This window comes from Spinacia oleracea, chromosome 1 (assembly GCF_020520425.1).
Source record: "Spinacia oleracea cultivar Varoflay chromosome 1, BTI_SOV_V1, whole genome shotgun sequence".
NCBI lineage: Eukaryota > Viridiplantae > Streptophyta > Magnoliopsida > Caryophyllales > Amaranthaceae > Spinacia > Spinacia oleracea.
In genome coordinates, this window is record NC_079487.1 from 99,843,568 (window position 1) to 99,863,933 (window position 20,366).

The 20,366-nt window shown below is 38.6% G+C and overlaps 1 protein-coding gene across 2 annotated transcripts; it reads right to left on the reverse strand.

Moving 5' to 3' along the window:
* Window positions 1-500: 500 nt before the first annotated feature.
* Window positions 501-19,676, reverse strand: LOC110805468 (methyl-CpG-binding domain-containing protein 9). 2 transcript variants are annotated; one of them, XM_022011077.2, is made up of 11 exons: window positions 18,910-19,676; window positions 17,004-17,712; window positions 15,741-16,847; window positions 14,957-15,631; window positions 11,865-12,170; window positions 8,793-9,128; window positions 7,516-7,614; window positions 5,114-5,548; window positions 2,119-4,051; window positions 1,763-2,022; window positions 501-1,300 (listed from the first exon to the last, which is right to left on the reverse strand). In XM_022011077.2, exons 1-11 carry the CDS (start codon window positions 19,458-19,460, stop codon window positions 998-1,000), a joined length of 6,714 nt encoding a protein of 2,237 aa, XP_021866769.2. In that variant the 5' UTR covers window positions 19,461-19,676; the 3' UTR covers window positions 501-997. The 2 variants fall into 2 exon arrangements, with proteins under 2 accessions (XP_021866769.2, XP_021866768.2); XM_022011076.2 differs by having other exon boundaries at window positions 1,763-4,051; window positions 18,910-19,675.
* Window positions 19,677-20,366: the final 690 nt, after the last annotated feature.

Sequence of the window (20,366 nt, forward strand, 5' to 3'; positions counted from 1 at the left end):
CAAAACGTTGTTGGATAGCTCCTCAAACAAGCTTTTGAACCATATACGAAACGTTGTTTAAAACCGAACTCAAACCGGACTCCCTTCACTATTTGGGCCATATCTGGAGTTGTACAAATGATGATCCAATTATTTTAATTGTGTTGGAAGAGAAAATCCGTAACTTTCTGACCCAAAACCGAGCATTTGGGAAAGAATTTTGAGCGTCTTAATGTGGAGAAGACGGTGCTTGAATAGTGCTTTGGGCTCGCATATACTTACACACAAGTGTGTTAACTGCCCTTGGGGGTAGATTCGACAACAGTCCCTCTAATGCCTAAGTCAGACAGTGAATTCACATAAGAGAGATCTTACTATATTCGTGTGCAAGGACAATAAATGAGCATACCTTGTAACAACACATGTCGGCCTAAATGCTCCCTTAATGAAGTGAAAAATGCAACTCTTTGGGCACGGAGGGAGTATCAATTTTAATCTGTCTAAAGAGAACAACTATAAACTTGGAAGAAATATATTTTCCTTGGTGAGATGGGGCAATTTGTGCTGTTAAAAAAATGAACAATTGACTAATTCTGCTAAGGACTGTTATTTATACATTTCTATTCCTACACTATCTTTACATGCTTTCTGATTTACATATATCAATGTCGCTCAATAAAGACATACACCTTGAGGAAAAGGTACCCACTTCCCATTTCAAATCAAGAAGCTGCAGCAATAGTTAAAATTTGACGCATTACCTCCTCTCTGCGGGGAACTTAGTTCTTTCCCCTAGAATCCAAGTTAGTATATTAGCCTGAAGTACTTTAAAGACGGACAGCAAACACAGTTACACAGATGCCATGGCTCCGTACTATGGCGTTCAGCTCATTACTATGGAGCAAACATGATCAGGGAAGATGATTGTCTACATGACTAGATTGCTGTCATCCACTTCAACTAACTGGAATCCAAATTTTATGGAAAATTTACGCCAAGCATAAACATCTCACGACTGTCAACCCTCGGCATCCTTCTTCCTCCTACTAGATCTTCTACTCTGCTTGGATTTCTCCGATGAATCCAAATTAGACGGTGATTGCTGATCTACATCAGTACTGGGCTTCAAACTCCCAACACATGTTAGATCAGATACAGTTTTCTCATAAACAATGGCATTGTCCAAAGCATATATACGCAGAGCAAGTGAAGATAATGTCGAGGTTTTTGCAGCTGCAGAAAGCGATGACCAATACCATCTTTCATTTTTCAAGTACTCTGTCTTTATCATATCCTCGAGTATAATTGACGCCTGAACCATCTGAAAAAGGTTTATCCAACTCAAATTAATATCCTTGATCAAATAAGCTAAATATATATTTAAACCGCGGAACTATGTAGCAGCTTATGTAGGACGTGGCATTATATAGCATTTTGTGGGTAACATAAGTTGCAGGCAAATTATTGTTTGTAAAAGAGGCATTTCCATTTTGTAGTAAATGTTACTTTTTTTATCCTCTACTCGCATCAAAACTCTACTCCTCTACAGCACAACAATTTCTTTTATTTTTTCTTCTCTATCCAATGCCAAATTCTTCATCAACTATGAACAACTATTCTTAATATATGTGCCGAAAACAAATGTAAAATTACTTTAGGACGGAGGGAATATCATTATCACATTTCTACTACAGACAAAACAATTATGCAGGCCATAAGTGATCAAAGGTGATGCAGCCAGGGGGATTTAGGTTTAAGAGAACATTTAAATCTGAAAACAAACCTCAAATATAGTTTCCGCTGTCTTTACAAATGCATGCCAGGCTCGCCTTTTTTCTGGATGAACCTTTGATGGCCTAATTGCTTCTTCAGATAACACAGCTTCCATGTCAAGTAAGCAAATTTTAAGTTGTCTTAGAATTTGAGCATCTCTGCCAACCACAGGCTTCAAAGAACACTCTGGCACCAAACAGTATGGATCTGTTATGGTGGATGATGCGAAATTACTCGCAAGAAATTTCTTCGATCTTTCACGAGGGATCCCTGGTAATAACATGCCAGGTTTTAAATTCTCATCATGTTTTTTGGGAAGAAACCTCTGAACACCAGGATCAACCACATTACCAACACAGCTTTTACCTGTAAACTGGTCACTTTGGCCGACTGTCTGTTCAGGTATCTTGCATTGATCAACATTTGCAGCAAAATCCTGTTTTGATATCCTCAAAGTTGGATCACTCAAACAAGAAGACATAGCTGAGACAAAAGATGGCACCCCTTCTGATCCTATTAATCCTATTCCACGCACCAACTCTCTGATCGAGTCATTTGTAACAAACTTGGAACTAACTTCTTCCAATTTGTGAGGACATTTTAAACCCTCATTTTGATATTTTAAGTATATTGACAGATCAGAATCTGTCTTTTTTGATGCTTGAACTCTATCAGTTGCCTTGGAAAAATGCTGTTGAGTTTCAAGTTTTCTCATGATACCATCCACAACAGGTTCACTCTCTTTTCTCTTCCCAGGGACTGTTGAACTTGATTTGCACTTGCCGCTGTTATGATTTTCAAGTTCCTCTGAGGTGTAAAAGGTTCTATGGCAAGAGAGACAATGGTGTCTGGAAAGCCATATGGGTTCAAAACATCTACATCTATACAATTTTTCATCATTGGTACCTCTTGATCGCCTCAGTCGTTTCTTCCCATCTTCCATTTTCTCTGCCTGACAGAAAGGTCCATAGTTACGCTCAAGCAGAGTATCTGCTCTTGTGACAAGTGGACCAGGCATTTCATTTTCTTCTGCAGATATTGAAAGAGAAAAAGAAATCTTATCTTGTTTTCCAGTTTGATGCAACTCATGACATCTCAGCTTTTGCCAATTCAGAATAGAATCCCTCAGTTCTCTTTCTTTTGGGTTGTTGAGTTTAAATGACTTCACTAATTCCTTGATTTCCTCCTCAGATTGATAATAGACCCATTGTGAGCAAATTGGACGAGAACAATCACGCCCATAAACAAATGGACAAGCAGCACTTGAACCCTCCATACTCAAATGACTATGAAAGAAACCATCAGACCTCGTATTTGCCTGACCCGCAGGCTGCGTTCTAGGTTGTAAGGCCATCGTACCATCAACAATGACCCAAGGATATGCACCATGCTGGACTGATGCCCAATACAATCGACCAAAAGAATCGCTGCCCAGAAATTCCATTCGTGTAGAGAACTTTAAAAGCTGTGATTCTGCATTTGCAATTGTCTGTTGCAGGACAGACAGCTCTTTTTGTACAGAATTTAGCTCCAGATTGGAAGGTTGCAACTCATTTAAACTAGAACAAGAGGCAGTTTCAGCAGCCCCAGTGTTCACAAGACCCGAAGTAACAGAAACTCCGTGCAAATCTTCAGATCTGCAAACAGCAGAGACATCTGGCATGCTATGCTCATGTGTTTTACCTTGGCAAGAAGATTCACTGTCCATTCCACTAGTTTCAGGCACAACATTTGAAACAGAACAATCCTGTAATGGTGAGCTTTTGTGACGTTTAGATGACCGCTCGTGAAGGTCGTGATTTTCAAGGGAGGCACTTCCTTCAGTCACTGCCTCGGCAACATCTTTCACTTGACCTTCACAATCTACAGGCTGCTTAACTTGACTGTCACTATAATTGATTTTCTCCAAGTGGTTAACATTTTCACGTTTCTTGAAACTGTTGGAATGCAAAGCACCAGCATCCCTTTTCGCTTGAGGAACAGTATCAGAGACTGAAGGAATGCAGTCAATTCTTTCAGTTAAAGGATGCTGAAGCTCTGTGGAAATGCTATGGTTAGCTACTGAACCAAGTTTCCCCTCAGAATTAGCATCTCCGGCCACAATAGGAACACTTGGACCAAGTTTTGTAGCTGTTGTAGCCAGTATATCTTCCCGTAACTTCAGATTTTTCAGCTCTGAATATAGCAACCGCAACTTCTGCTGCAGATCATTAGATGTTTCAAAACATTGCTCTAGGTGTTGACGAACTAGAATTGAATTAAGAACCTCATCAGACAAAAACTTAAGCAGCAAAATTCTCTGCATAAAAAGGGGAAGGTCTGTCAGAACAAAAATCTGAAATTTTTAGTTTCAACCCCACCAAGCTAAAGCTACTTACAATCATTTAGCTCAACATACAGCATTCTCGACAGAGAATTTAACAAGTCAACAATTTGAAATCACATCTAACTCATAGAAACCAATATGACAGCTATATGTAGAAGATGACACAGAATGTAGTTTATGCCTCTTCTTGCATCAATTTTCTTTGCTAGAATTTTATCCCTTCTTCCATTGGTGAGAAATTCAAACTTAGCAAGGAGGTAGCTTTCAAACCTGATACCACGGATTCCTGACACTCACCCCAAAGGCAGCACAAAAGAAAGAAAAATAACTGTTACCTAAAACACAATAGAATTTGTCTTGAAAGGTCAAGCTAAATTTTGACCTTTAATATTATTGTATTAATAAATTGAAAATTAACAAATTATGATCTTATGAAAGCGTTATGTACCTTTTTATATGCCAAATGAAAGAGCATGAAAGCCAAACTGAGCAATTCAGGAATAGAGGGAGCAGAATCAAAGGAACTTATGATAGCTCGTCCACACTAAAATCGGTCTTTCAGGTCCATTTTTTTCCCAGATAAAAAAACTAATCCAGTTACTTGAAGGCATTTAAAGTATCTAAGGGCGACATATAGGCCCATTGTCTTTTCAGATTTTGGTTTGAACGCCTCTTGTAAACATGGTTTTTTTTCCCACATACCTCCGTCTTTTTCCATTTAATAGTAACTAGGTAGATACAAATTTCAATTGAGCATTAGACATTTAGAAGGGGCAGCTGGCAAAAGTTCTACTACAAATAAACAATAATTTTTTAAAAAAACAAACAATAATTAGCTTGTAAAAACTGCCATATTAACCAAATTCCGCAAGCAAGTGAGCACAAAGGTTGCTCGGAGATACTAAAATTACCTTCAAGTTGTCTTTTTACTACTACACAAATCAAGTAAAACTAAATACATGGGGCAAACTTAATTCAAAGGATAAGAATAAGAATGTGAAAAGCACAGGAGAGTATTGAAATGCTATAACAAACCTCGTCCACACTGAAGTCCCAGTATTCCTTCTGTTCTATTACAGCAGCTAATTGAGCAAGCTCATCCAAGTGATTACGTATTCCTTCCCCGTGATTTTTTCTCCGGTGTCGTTGGCCAATGAACTGAACACCTTTAGAAGTGTCCTTTAACATATTTACCCCAGAAACACAAGAGGGGCAATACCAATTACCTTCGGGGATTCTAGCAAGAGGAGGGTTCAGGCAGTAAGTGTGGTACTCTGCATCACAAGTATCACACAGAAGAACACTATCATCATCTTTATCAATGCCACAGACTTTGCAGACACCCTCATCCCATGGAGCTTTAGGAATATCGCTCGTGGAGGCAAGAATATCTTCAATCTCCTTCTTTGCATCAGGGCTTATCTGTTCCATTTCCGAATACTCTCTAAGTTTGTCAACAAGAGAAACAACCTGCAAAGACCCCGAAATCTTAAGCAAAAATTAATCCAAAATAAAGACACGCAGAGTGCATAATAAAGGGAATGAAAGGCCTGCCAGGAAAGGGAAAGGAAACCAAGATTTCTGTGTCCCTCTGCAAGAGTTCAGTTAAGTTTTTTCATTCATCCTTTTTACCCCTTTGCTTAATGACTTTACCCCAAATCATGTTATGATTCTGTGCCCCACCTCTCCCTAAAATTTTTGTTTGCCCCCAAATAAAGAATCATGAGACACCAATCTAGTACCTAGTTGGAGTCTGCCACCCTACTCCCACAAGTCCACGACAACTACAACCCAGCCCTAAAACCACCAGCTCCAGCACTCCTCCAACAAGACCATCCCTACTCCCCTACACTCACCTTCATAACTTCATAAGTATCAATCTCCTACAGTCGACGTCAACACCGCTTTATTACCTTCACCTCTACCACTGCCCCTTAGTAGCATGATAGCATCCAACACCACCAAATCCTAAACAGGCATTCCCTGAACATAGGCTTCAATTCTCTACCGGTTCTAACAACTGCAATACACACCATCCAGCTTCATCAAACTTGAAATTTGACCAAATATGAAAGAAGCTCCAGAGTCGGGCCACACTATAGACAACAGGTTCTCCATGAGATAGAGACAGGGAGCATATCTACCTAGATTGTAGGTTGAATTCGAAAATTTGTGTCAATAATGGGAAGATCCAACCTTTTGATGGTCAAATAACGGAACCAAGCTTCACGATCAGGAGCCTTGGTCCATTAACTCCAACCCTAATTTGCCTATAAAGTCTAAAGCCAACACTTACAAGTAAGGAGGAAGTTTAACGTTGAATGGAGGACTATGTTACTCGGACTTTTGATGGACATACACACTTCGGCACTTCATTTTAGGCCAAAATCATAGAAAAAATACAACAAAATAGCCGAGTTGGACACGTAATGGAGGACTATGTTACTCGGATTTTTGATGGACATACACACTTCGGCACTTCATTTTAGGCCAAAATCATAGAAAAAATACAACAAAATAGCCGAGTTGGACACGTACTCATGTGCGACATGAGTATTCGGACATAGGTGGAGGAAGTCAATATGTGTTGAGGGATATCTGACAAGACGTTGGGAATGTGATGATCTTAGTTTTAAAAAGCGCCCCTTGGACGCGCCTAGGCACAAGGGCAAGTGAGGCGCAGGTCTTAGAGCCTTAGCCGTGACAGGCGCAAGCACCTACAAAAGGTGTGTGCCTTACGGTATAAGACACCAATTTGCTGACATGTAACTATTTTTTAAAGCAAAAATCGCTCGTGTTTAATGGCTCTCCAACGGTTGGAATTTACTATAATGACAAGAGGAGAGAGAAAACCCCAAATTATTTACCTTCTTTTTCTTGTCTATTTTAGTCGAACATCGACTGGACATGTAAACTCCTTTTTTTTTTACTATGAAGTAGTTGTTTCAAGCAAGGTGTAAGCCCTCTTCTTCTCAGATCTCAAATAAAGAGCCAGTATCTAAAAAATCATGTAAACCTTCCCCATTCGCTTCCCCAAATTTTCTGCTTTTTTTCCTCAAAAAGGCTTTTAATTTTACCGTAATTACTATTTTACCCCTTTATAACAGCAAGTACAATTTTCATTTTTTTACAGAAAATAAGTTCCACAAAAAATTTAAAACAAAAAAATAAATTGTGTGTCTAGCCTATGAAAGGTGGGCGCCTTCGCCTTGCGCATGGGCTCCAGGAACTTGTGCGCCTTGGTGCACCTCGCACCTTCTAAAACTAGGGTGATGATCTCCTTTCCCCCATGTAAAACAAAAAACGTATATGGTAATCATTTTCTTTATCTCATATTAACCAAACAATTCCTTTTCCTTTCCTTTAGTCACATCACATGGCCCCTAAATAGAAAACAGAATATGAGGCTGCCAGGCAGAATACAAAAGTTTGCAAACCTCTTCTTCATAAATTGTCTCAAAATTCTCAGACAATTTTGCTACCAGTTGAACCAGATCCGGCTGCTCCATGTGAGCGATGCGTATATTTTTGTACAGCTGCCAACATGATCAAATATGGTCAGCAAACAATAAATCCATACAATTTGCTCACCAATCTTTCAGTAATGTCAAAAGTTATACTCCGTACTAAGTATAACCAAAGATATTGTCAGTTACAAAACAAAAATCAAGGGAATCTCACTAATACTAAAAATCTAAACAGCAATTACAGAAAGAAGAAAGTAGTCAGATGCAGTAAAGGACCAAACAGAGGGTATATTGAGCTTTATCCCCGGTCCCATTCATGTACTGAAACTCAATGCTTAGTGTCATCTTGCCATTATCCTTAATTCCTTAATTTTCCATAAGCAAACAAATATAATGAGGGCCAGAAGCAAGACCCGGCAAAGTGGAACGGGAAGAAGAAAAACCATACAAATGATACAAGGGAGTCATCCAAAAAAATATTCCCTCTATCCCAATTTAATTGCCACATTAGATTCTCAAGGAGTTTTATGCAATAATTAGATGTTGGCCTATCTATTTGATGGTGTAAATGTGTAATGGGAGACAGTGGAGAAATATTTTGATTTTAATGAGAGAAGTGAGACCCTTGCTTTATGATAGCAGGAAGATAGTGGTAATAAAATATTAGTGAGTCTATAATCTATACCATAGAAGGAAATATGACACTTAAATTAGGACAGATGAAAAAAGGAAACTATGACGATTAAATTTGGGCGGAGGGAGTATCATTGCAAATTCAAGGTTTCTATCAAGTACAGTATATCAGGAAAAAATAGCCATTTCTGCAGAACTGAAATCCTATTAGCAATTCAGTGCTTACACTTTCAATTTATTTACTAAATCAAGACATACATCACTATAAATAGTAGGTTATACTTCGTATTTAATACCAAGCCTCTATTTGCTAATGTTGTTGTACAAGGACAAATACATCATTCATCTAAAAAAACAAAGTAAAATAACATCATGCAGACAATAATATTTTTACAAGAAGCACGAAAATTATATGACTGTACAAACTGTATACAAAATGAGGTTATACATTACAGAACAGGATTATCTGTCTACACTTACGCTACAATGAAACTAATAAATTCCAAGGTTAAAAAATTGATGTCACATTGGCTAATCAATAAACTTAAAAAAAAGCGACAGGTTTTGAAAGAATAAGTGTGCATTTAATCAACATTTTGCTAATTGAAGATTACCTCCTGAACATCTTCAAGGAACGCACCATGTGATCCCTTATAGGCCCCAAATGACAACCTCAAGTCAATTGTCCGGAAATCTAGCGGGCGAGACAACATTCCAGGAGAACCAAGCATCCCTTCATCGTCATTTTCAGAAGAATGGATCAAATTTCTTCCAACCAAATTACAGAACATTTTTTCCTCATCAGCAGAAGCAGCACGACGTAAAAGAATACGACATTTCCGCATAATAGTGTCAGATATAGAAACAACAGTCTTCTTTTTCCTTTCCTTGCGAGCTTTCTGTTGTGAGCATTCACTGAGAACTTCTGCCAGCACTGAAAGGACAGCTTTCTGCATCAATAGGCAGGTACAATATTAACAAGATAGTGTAAAACGATTAAATGCACACTTAGCACAAGAAGCAACATTCAACATGTCTTACAAAAGCAACCAAAACAGCAGAAAAATTGAATCTGTAAAACAATTCATATAAACAAAAATGATTGCATGTGTTGGATAACGCACACAAGATGAATCTAGACTACTAGTCAAACTAAATTACACTTCTTCCCGTGTATCAAATGTGTTTTTTTCGTCATATGTACAAATCACCAGAATGATTGTACAAGTCACCAGAATGATTACACAAATTGGAAAACGCACACAAGATGAAGCTAGACAACTAGTCAAAGTAATTACAATTTTTCCATACATCAAATGCATTTTTTTCACCCTATGTACAATTTCCATGTGTAGGCATCAATTGCCCACGATAGCAAGAGTATTAAAAAGACAAAAGGAAGAAAAACTGATGGCAAAAATGTATAGCATAGTGCAAGCAATTTGGGACGTTCAGAAAAATTTTACATAACAGGATAAGAGTATTGCACATACAAAGACAAATATAAGCACCTTATGTCTGTATTTAAGAATGATAATGTTTTTGTTTCAAAAAAAAATGAAAAACCCACTCTACAATTGTCATATAGGCACATAGCAAACACATTGCAAGAAAATCCGAATTTTGATTGCCCCTGGACCTCGGTTTTCCTTTCCCCTCCCTCATTTCCCGCAAATCTATTTGCAGTCTCCTTCCATCATTCAAAGTCTACAGACCGTAATTTCAGTTCAGCAAGCTACTTTCAGAGGAGAAAAGCCGACATTAACCATTCAAATTCTCCCTGACCAGCCTTTGAGTCCATTCACAAACAAATTGTAGCAAGTCCAAGCAAGCTCATCATAGATATAGTGTTTCTTGGAGATTTCTGCACTTTTACTTTGTTTCTGGTGCAGTGTATCAGAAATCTCCAAGCATTTATCTGTGTTCCCACCCCTCCTCAGTGATCAGTTATCCCTTTACTCTGGTCTTAAATGGCCGTAAGCTCTTCGGTGTTTCCAAAGGGGGAAAAAGAGCAGCATCCAGGTTGAGTTATCATTAGGTACTTAGACCTGGGATTCTATGAAATATATGACACCAAATAATGCATTGAATGATTAAAATACAAGGATATAGAAAAGCGGCAGAGACAGTCTTTGACCAGCCATGCCAGAGACATTACAACAATAACAAACCCTTATTCCCAAAATGATTAGGGGAGCCATGCCAAAGACATTAATCAAAAAATATATCCTGGGGAAAACCAGATAGATAGGATGGGTACTGAGAGTGACAGAGAGAGACAGAGAGAGAGACAGATAGAGAGAGAGAGAGAGAGAGAGAGAGAGAGAGAGAGAGAGAGAGGGTGGGGAAAGATCCTTCAGGTTTGTTTTGGTGAGTCAACAAACAAGCGGATTTTTGTTCTTTTTATTCACATTTTTGCACTAGGTTAATAAACCTTTTAAAATTTCCTCCGATAATTAAGCTTCAAATGGCAACAAACCTTTTTTGGGACATTTTGAACACCCTTTTGGCAATATGTCAAGATTCGCCACCTCCGTTCTGAATACTTAAAGATCCAAAACAGGTGACCAAAAATATAATTTGAGCGCCACCCTGGTGTTTTGTAATATTTCATACACATTTTTGGCAAGTTAGTGTCAAAAAAAATTGAAAAACGCCAAGGGGTCCAGCAAGAACATAGAGATGAAACTTAAACATACTTCCTCTGTTTCTGAATACATGATTAACTTGTGAAATTTTTGGAAATATTTAATATTTTGGTAGGAAGTTAGTTCTTTCATCTTGCCAATGCCTAACTTTGACCATCAACACCACTAATTTGTATTTATAGAAACTTTAAAAAAGTTGATAATTTGAAAATATATATATTGAGACTAATCTAACAACATTTTACATAATAACATTTTTTTAATGTACTACTTACAATTTGAAGTCTAACGCAGAATGTGAATAGTACAAAAATCAAATTGTTGCATGTATTTAGAAACGGAAGAAGTAATAAACTAGAAGAGGTGTTTATATGAACTGCCCACTACTGATCTCTCTAAAAGCCTTCCGGCTACCATGCTGCAACAACACCCCCACCCCTTCTCCTCCCAAACCCTAAACAAGAAAAACAAAAATAGGACTCCTTTCAGCTATCACAGACACCAATGTGAATTATGCAGTGAGAAAATCCTTCCACACAGCAGCCTAATCTAACAATGTTTTACATAATAACATTTTTTTAATGTACTAGTTACAATTTGAAGTCTAACTTAGAATGTGAATAGTACAAAAGTCAAATTGTTGCATGCATTTAGAAATGGAAGAAGTAATAAACTAGAAGAGGCGTTTATATGAACTGCCGACTACTGATCTCTCTAAAAGCCTTCCGGCTACCATGCTGCAACGACACCCCCACCCCCTTCTCCTCCCAAACCCTAAACAAGAAAACAAAAACAGGACTCCTTTCAGCTATCACAGACACCAATGTGAATTATGCAGTGAGAAAATCCTTCCACACAGCATTTACATTTTCCAAACTAATAAAAAACGTAACGTTATAATCCTCACTGATCCAACAAACAAAAAGATGGAAGAACAATTATTTGAGACGACAAGAAAAGAAAATTTCACACATGAAGCAGTACCACAAGTAAATCTTCTTATTCTGAAGGATGGTGATAATAGCTCATGAGTACTACCTTAGTTGGTCCAGAAGCATTGCCCTTGTAAACTTCTTTGCTAATTGAACGCTCCAGGATATTTCTTGCCCAATCTGGCGGATTCTTGCTCAAAGCCTCATAAACACACTTTCTGATTCGGGTTCCTACGTTTGTAGGCAATTTTCTTGCAGGTTCTAGGGCCTGGGCCCAATCTGGAATGGTTCCATCACCATTACCCATCTCTCCAGAAGAACCAACCAGTTCAGGATCCTCCTCCACTATAATCAGGCGATCGTTTTCACTGCTTAGACATCCATAAATCCGTCTTCTGGCTTCTGCAAGCAACTGGCAATCAATTATGTTATATTTCTGTCCCATAAGAATTACCATGTATAGAGAAATAGGGAAATTAGAAACAGAAAAATTCAGTCCGACATTAGAAAACAACAAATGAGAAAAGGATGAAATAACAATCACCAAAAGATTAAATTAAGATTAAATTACTTCCAGCACATATAGCTATATTAAATTACTTGTCAAGAGAAGATACAAGTCAGACAGAGGATCCCTAAGCATGCAAAAAAATTCATCTAGGCATACAAAAGAATCCCTATTTCTTGCTTGAAAATAATACCCCAATCGTCACAAAATTCTTATGTAGTCCAATCGCCACAGATCCTAATGTAGTCCAATAGTAACAATTTCTGACATTTGTCTTTACATCCCGGGTAATTACACAATCTATCACAAATGAGAAGATTAGATAATTTGATTTTGATATGCACGTTTGCATTTATTGAATGTGTGCTAGTGTGTGTGTGTGTGTGTGTGAAAAAACAAAATCAATTAGACCCCTGGAATTTTTTTAAACTAGGGATGGACAAGTGGTTACAATTTCATGGATTCTACACCGCACCTGCCTGAGTGGAGAAAATATGAGCGTTAGTTTAGTCATACTCGCTACGAGTGTGGAACTGTGGATATCAAAATCCATATGTTGTATACTTGTATGGGTAATGGTGGATTTAAAAGCATATCCTCCAGTTAGATCGCATCCCCGGCTCGTCCAGCCCCTGCCTTGTAACCTACTCTTTTAATATATATATATATATATATATACACACACACACACATTCTATCCAAGTCAAAATATGGTATTATGTAATCAATAGTTGGGTTTTGTACTCGTATGATTGGGAAGTATTTTTGGCATGAAACATCTCACATCCAAATCAGGAAATGTTCCCTTTTGGTACAATACCATTTAAGGAAAGTGGAGGTGATCAAGAGAACAGTGTTCTATTGGCAGAGGTCAGCAAAATGACAAAAGGAGAGGATCAACACAAAGAAAGAAAATGAACTGAGCTGGATTGTGGCAGGTGCAAAGAATGATCAGATGGAAAATTGGACACAAAGGATTAGCTGAATAAATAATTCCATAGATTCTCTCCTAAGCATCAACAAGAGAGCTGCATTCGGTCCACAAGTAGTTGTTGCTGTTGTCATTTTACAGTAATTAGTACTGCATATTTCTTCCAGTTCAGCATTTGTAAAGGCTATAAAAGCCTGAGATGTAATTGAAGATTATGAATTGAAATAAATCTTCACTTCTCTTTCAAAATATTTCCTCTAAATTTATTGCTTACTATAAAGCTAATTTCCTCAAAATTACTCTTCCATTTTATGGTTGTTTTCTGGAATTAGTGAACACAATCTCCATCTGTAATTCTGCATCTGAGATCAGACCATAGATAAAAAATGCGGTATCGGTCACGGTCGTGGGATCGGTCGCGGAGTTTCGGTAACGGAAATGATGCGTTAGTTGCGGACCGTGTCGCGGTTGTCGCGCAGGAATTTGAAATTGAAAAAAAGTCCCATGTGAGCCCCACTCACTACCTACCCTAATCCCTCTCCCCTAAGCCGTACACGTGACATACTTAAATGAATTCCTTTCTCCACCTTCTTTCTCCTCTCTTGTTTTAGATCTTAAACTGGAGTTATGTACTCTATTTCAGTTGAGTTTCTCCATTTCTCTCTTTTTTTCCCTTTCTTTTTGTAAAAAACATGGGGAATTTGGCTGAAAACTGAGTAGATGTGAGGCTAATAACGTTTAATGCGGACAAAATTGGTTCGGATCGGTTGTACCGGCCAAATCTCGCCGTTTTTAAAAACACATTTACAACTCGGGATATCTCGTATCGCCAGCCTCCAAAACCTAGTTAACTCGGGCGATACGAGTTAACTCGGGCTAGTTTTTACACCATGGATCAGACTGACTTGTAATCAAATACAATTTTATGCACTCTTAGCAAGTTAAAAAAAAAAATGATTTCTAATAGTAAATAAATAATTACGTTTGTGAATTGTGAGTTTTCTTTACAATTAAAAAGAGCTTATCAGTGAACGAGGCTAACGGTTATTAGGCAGGTACTGCCGTACTGGATATTCACTAGGGTGAAAAGAGTGGATGTACATTTGTACCCACTTGAGTGAGAATGAATGTTGGATATAAAGCCACCATAGGTGGTGGGTTGATGATGAGCATTGTAATTCAGGTGGGTACGAGTATAGGGGAGGGGGTATCCTCACCCTCCCTGCCAATTTTCCATCCCTAGACTAGCTTACTGAAGCTAAAATGCTGATTCACTGGATTTACAGATCCATTGTGAAGCCATAACAAGATGACAACTAACATAATCCAACACAATTTAAAGGACCTAAAGGCCATCTACTGGTATTGGGAAAAAGAGTGGTGACTAGTGACTTAAGAGTTAAGAATATCAAAACTAGTGCCAAAGTAGTTGATCCATTTACCAAGACTTCGGACAAGTGATAAACAAACTCATGATTCTATGGTCGGATTCTCCATTTGACCTCAAGTACCCATGTCGGATCCTCAACACTTAGACATGGGCCAAAATTGTGAAAAGGTCAGAAAATAGCAGAGTCAGACACGAGTACCAGAGTGCGGGTAACATAATTCTATATTTAATCGCGAAACTGTCCATCCATACTAACAGATAAAAACACTATGGCGCAAACAGATTCCAGAAACCATAGTACAGATAATATGGAAACAATTTTCAGGATAACGAACAAACCAATATATGGCATATCCGCAAAAATCTTACCAGTGCATCAGCCTCGATTCCTGCTACACCAACTAGAGAACCACAAAGGACCCCTCCGTCACCTTGTAAGCAACGGAAGACTCTTCCACATTCACGGATACCATTTTCAGTCGAATCAAGATTCCCATCCATTGACATTGCAGCTAAAATATATCTCCGAGCTAATTCCGGCCAAGTCAAATCATTGATAGGCAGTAGATTAAGCTTTGGTCGAATGGCAAGAATTGAGCTGTCAACATCTCTTCTTCTACCTCGTCTTGATTTGGATTCTGTGTCTATGCTTGGATCCACCATTGCTGCAACCTTTATCTGCAGCTCACTCACAAGCACATCAAGCAATGAGATATGGGCCCTCCTCAATGATATGCCGGTGCACTTACTGTAAGTAGACATTGCTAAACTGGCATCAGCCTCTTCCCTCATAGCAGCAGATTGCATCTCTACAAATCTATTCTCCTCGGGAGGGGCAGTTTCGCTACTGGATGATGAAGTATGCTCGCTGAGGATACTGGATTCATCAGCAGATACAGCCTGGTCACCTGGAGAATCCCTTTCTCGAGCTCCGTGAAGGAAGAAACTCTCAAACCAAGGGCTAATGAGTTCTGCCTCAAGTTCATCAAAATTCAGAAGCTCCAGGCCCAGAATTTCATGAAAACGACGTAGTAACTCCCACACCTGTAAGAAGCAAATTCAAAAAAAATACAGAAATTCATTATAGCCTAAACGGAAATATAACTCTTGAGAAATTTTAGCACGAGTTTCTTTGAAATAATTGAGGACATACCTGAAGAACATCTCCAACACGATGAGGTGGAAGCTTAGCACCCAAATGCATCCCAGGGGGACGAATATGATTGTTGCTAGTAGGTTCCTCGGTTGTCCTGTAACTTTTGTACAAATCATTAAATACTTTGTCTTTCTGACATTGCTCCATGCTCTTCCCGTTGATGAGTAACAGCCCATTTCTAACCAGTGGTACGGTCAAACAATCATTTCTCCTCCTCAAAATTTCATAGTTTGAACAATGATGGACATCAGGAGATTGTTCAACAAGTTCTTGGACAAATTCTACATTTAATCCAAAACGATCCAAACTCAACCAATCCTTTAGAGCTTCAAGTGTTAAATCAAGTTCGTCGTCACTTGTTGCAACCAATGGGACTTTCAGCGAGCCCAACAAACTACAAAATTTATCCAATGAAGAAAATGCATCTTTGTTCTTGTAAGTTGTGATATCGCAGAAGGATGATATGCCATCTTCTACATGCTTGCAGAAGAACTTCAGAGAGCCCTTCTGCTTGTATAATTGGCGGCAAGCATCAACAAGTTTCTGGGATAAAATGCTCCAAACTTCGGATGACGAGCGGCCGTCTACTGAAAATTCACCAATCTTCTCCCCTGTAGGTAAATTATGAGCAAGAAGATCTTGTGACCTTTCAGAAGTCGATTGGCCTTCAAGTGGTGAATGGGTTGCCTTCTGACCATCAACCTCATTTGAACTACTTAGAAGCCACGACAAAGAATCATCTTCTGGTGGAAAGTAAGGATCAGAGAGAAGCATCTCAATACAACATTCTTCTTCTAAGGGAGTTGTTTTCGCTCCAACTTCTTTACTCGGACCATTCAAGCAGATACCACTTTGCCTCTGCAGAACAGTTGACCCGTAAGGAATGGGGAGTGCAGAACATGAAAACCTCCTCACCTTGAAAACAGGTCCGGTATCACCACCATCCAACACATGGCAAAGAAAGAGGGAGCCAGTAATTTTATCATGCCAACATGACCTATAACCTACAGGCCAAATCTCACAGGCATTATGATATGATGTTCTTGCATCAATCCTGCCCAAGGAAAGAACGAAAAAATCTTCATACTGGAGGGGAAGCCCTTCCTGAAAAAAACACAATCACACATAAAGCATGAAAAGTATCAAGTCTGACTAACCATTGAAGCAAATGAGATGCAAACAAATTATCTCACAACAAGAATCATAAAATCATAAAACAGAGAAAATACCATAGCAACCCCATGAGGACCGGCAACTTACATGAAAGTGATGAAAGTCATCGACACCATTTTCTCCTTGTGCAGCTACCGTAGCTTCTAAACGTTTTTCAGACTTACTCATAAACTGCTCTTTCTGCAAATTCGAAAAGAAAACATTACAAAAACCACTCATCAATTTGTCTTTGTTCTCCATTAAACCATTGCCTACTGGAATCTTCATCAACTTCCTTCTTTTAGGTGTATGCAACCCATTCCTTCTTAATGCAGAGCCACAATCACTTCTTGTTTCAGGCTCCAAAGGATTTCCATTAGATGTTAAACCAACATAATTAGCAACATCAGACATTGTTTCAAACATCTTCCCGTCTGGTGCGCAATAAACAGCATATGATTCACAGCCATTCTTAGATTGCTTAAATTCAACACGCCAACCTTCCTCTAAAACACCATGCCTTTCAGAAACAAATTCTCTAAGAGACTGCAAAACTTCACTTGAATTCCAAGAAGGTAATTTAAATGTTGTGCCACTACTTCGTCCTAACTGAGATCGATATTTTATGTCCTCAAAGCTTCTAGCCATAGATCGTTTGCTATGTAAAATATCTTGAAAATCCAATTTCACTGTATGTGCTACTATTGTAGGTGCCTTCTGAAAGCCAAATTCATTACCCGAATAGATAAAGTTGGGATATGACAGCAGGGCACTAGATGCATAACCGCTGAGAGTATTACCCCCAAAACAGAGATTTCTATAAGAAAAAACAGAAGGGTAAAATCAAAGGTATCAGTACTGAAGTGAAGATTCAAACATGATAAGATTCATGAGCATTCATTAGATTTAATATTACGTCTTCTTGTTCTTTAGTCAGTATCGGCACTGGATGCAGCAATGCACTTTTAATTAATATGTTCCTCTACTCAGGGGGGGGGGGAGAGAATACATCAAAGATTACAAAATAGTTTCCTAGCTAGTGAGCACAAAGATCTGCACAAAAACTTTTGACCACAAATACAGCCCTAAAAACCCTTCACTGCAGTATCCCTACTAGCATAATGATGTGGAATTAAGTAAAGCTGTTGTGTCAAGTAAAAAAGGATTTTCAACCTAGACTTCCACAAAAAAGCACTCTATAACATGGGTTCAAATTACACCACGACAGTACGACACCCACTGTAGCCCATAATAAAGTTGTGTTAGCCGGAACAATTGATTATTGAAGCCATCATACATATTGAATTACTGGTACTTCAAAAACACTTTTTATACTCCAATTTCAATCACAAAGATGTTTGAAACCACTTATTTCTACAATGAAACAAGCTAAGGAGTTCAAATGTATGCTAAGGTGAAATTCAAAATAGTTAAAATTGTATATCAATTTAATCATTTAGTTCAGACTTAGTTGTCACATCAGTAACCCCTACTATAGCGTAATGAGATGATTTGTGGATGGAATAATCTTCAATAATATGTGTGCATTTTATAAAATTAAGCAGGAGAAAAGAAAAATCCTCTAGCGCCATTAACAAAAATGCACAACTTGCAAGCCTGAGATGACCAATATAACATCCCGAATTTCATCAATGTCAATTTCACCAAGTTTGGCTTACTCCGACGCATAGTCTTTTACTCAAAATTTTCACCTAATGTTTTCTCATCATGTGTTTTTCTAACTATTCCCCTTCTCCAAACCCTCGATAAAACATTGCTCGCCTTACCCTCCCATCAAACCATTACACACCGAATCGTTTAATTCTTCATTAACATCGATCGCAAAGGCAGTTTCCAGCTATCTACATTGACATTTCCATACACTAAAATATGCATTTATATTAGGCAAAAATGTAGCATTATAAACCTACACATATTAGCTCACATTATGACATTATCACATGCAGTAAACATGATTATTTCCTCGAAAAACTACATAAACCCAAAAACTTACCTAGAACTACCAGCAGCAGCAGCAGCAGCATCGGCGGCTGCCAGAGATTCGACATCACCATCACTCGGCGGCGAAGCATTCATATCAATCAGCCTAACACCTCTATCCTCCTTCCTCCCAAGCCGCCACCGCTTACTTCCAACCCCTTCCGCGACACAATACCTACAAAGCCACTCCTCTCTCACAACCGGCAAAACTCCAGTGCAATTAAAATGAAAACCACGCTCACAGCCGTCACAAACCAATCTGTCGGAAACCAACTCCGGCGAAGGTCCACCACAACCAGAGCACGGCGTCACATCGTCGGGGATCTCCGCCGGTGGACCCTCCGGAATGGGAGGGTTGTCGTTGATAGCGCGGACGAGCGAAGTAGGAGAGAGAATAAAGGTAGAAGATGAAGAAGAAGGAGAAGGTAGGGTTTCAGAAGGGGAAGGAACTTCGTTAAGATCGATGGCGAGAAACGAACGGTGGTGAGAAGATGATGGTGAAGACGGTGTTGACGAAGATTGCGCCGCCACAATCGACGGCGATTCTGAGTCGTTGAGTTTCATTTTTTTTGTTACCCTTCAGTTTGTCGTCGCATTTTTTATTTAATTTAATCTTTTTTAAGAAAATAGGTAGACCGAAAGTGACTAGAATAGGGAGTGAGGAGGAGAGAGAAAGTGAGATTTTAAAGTGAAAGGAAGGGCCAAATGTGAGTTTTAAGGAGAGAGAAAGAAGATGAAGATATTAAAGTCGCTGCTTTAAGCTAACACCTTGGCACGTGGTGATGTAATGTTTAGGGGAGAAAACAAGAAGAAGAAGAAGATGAAGGGAAAGTAGAACGTGACTGCGTGAGTTTCATTTTTTTTTTTTTTTTTTTTTTTTTATTATTTTTACAAAAAAGGTTGAGCGACTTGGAAATTGGAATCGAGGTTTTTGCTTCCCTTGATTCCATCTATATTCGATTGCTTGCCTTGCGTTTTACGGTTGCCCCGATGCCGATCATGTTACATACATTGTTAGGTTCTGTTTAATTCACCTTATTTCAAGATCTTATTACTTATTTCAGATTTAATCAGATCAGATCAGATCAGATCAGAAAAAATAAGTTCGGATCAGATCAGAAAAAATAAGTTCAGAACAGACCAGATCAGACCAGATTATTATTATTATTATTATTATTATTATTATTATTATTATTATTGTTGTTGTGGGATCTTTTACGGTGCTGACGTGTCACGCGTTCCTCGGAGGTATCAAGTATGACCTGGCCCGAACTTCTGACAACCTGCAAAACAAGAATATTCCCGTAGGAATATTCCCTCCGATGCTTAAATAAGTATAAGCTAGCGAGAGAAGTAATTTATAGAGAGAAGGCAGAGCAATAATAGTTTTGGTTGCTGGGAATGAATTGATTGCCCCCTTTCCTTGGGATCTGAGCCCTATTTACGGTTGCTTGGCTTTACTTGGACAGT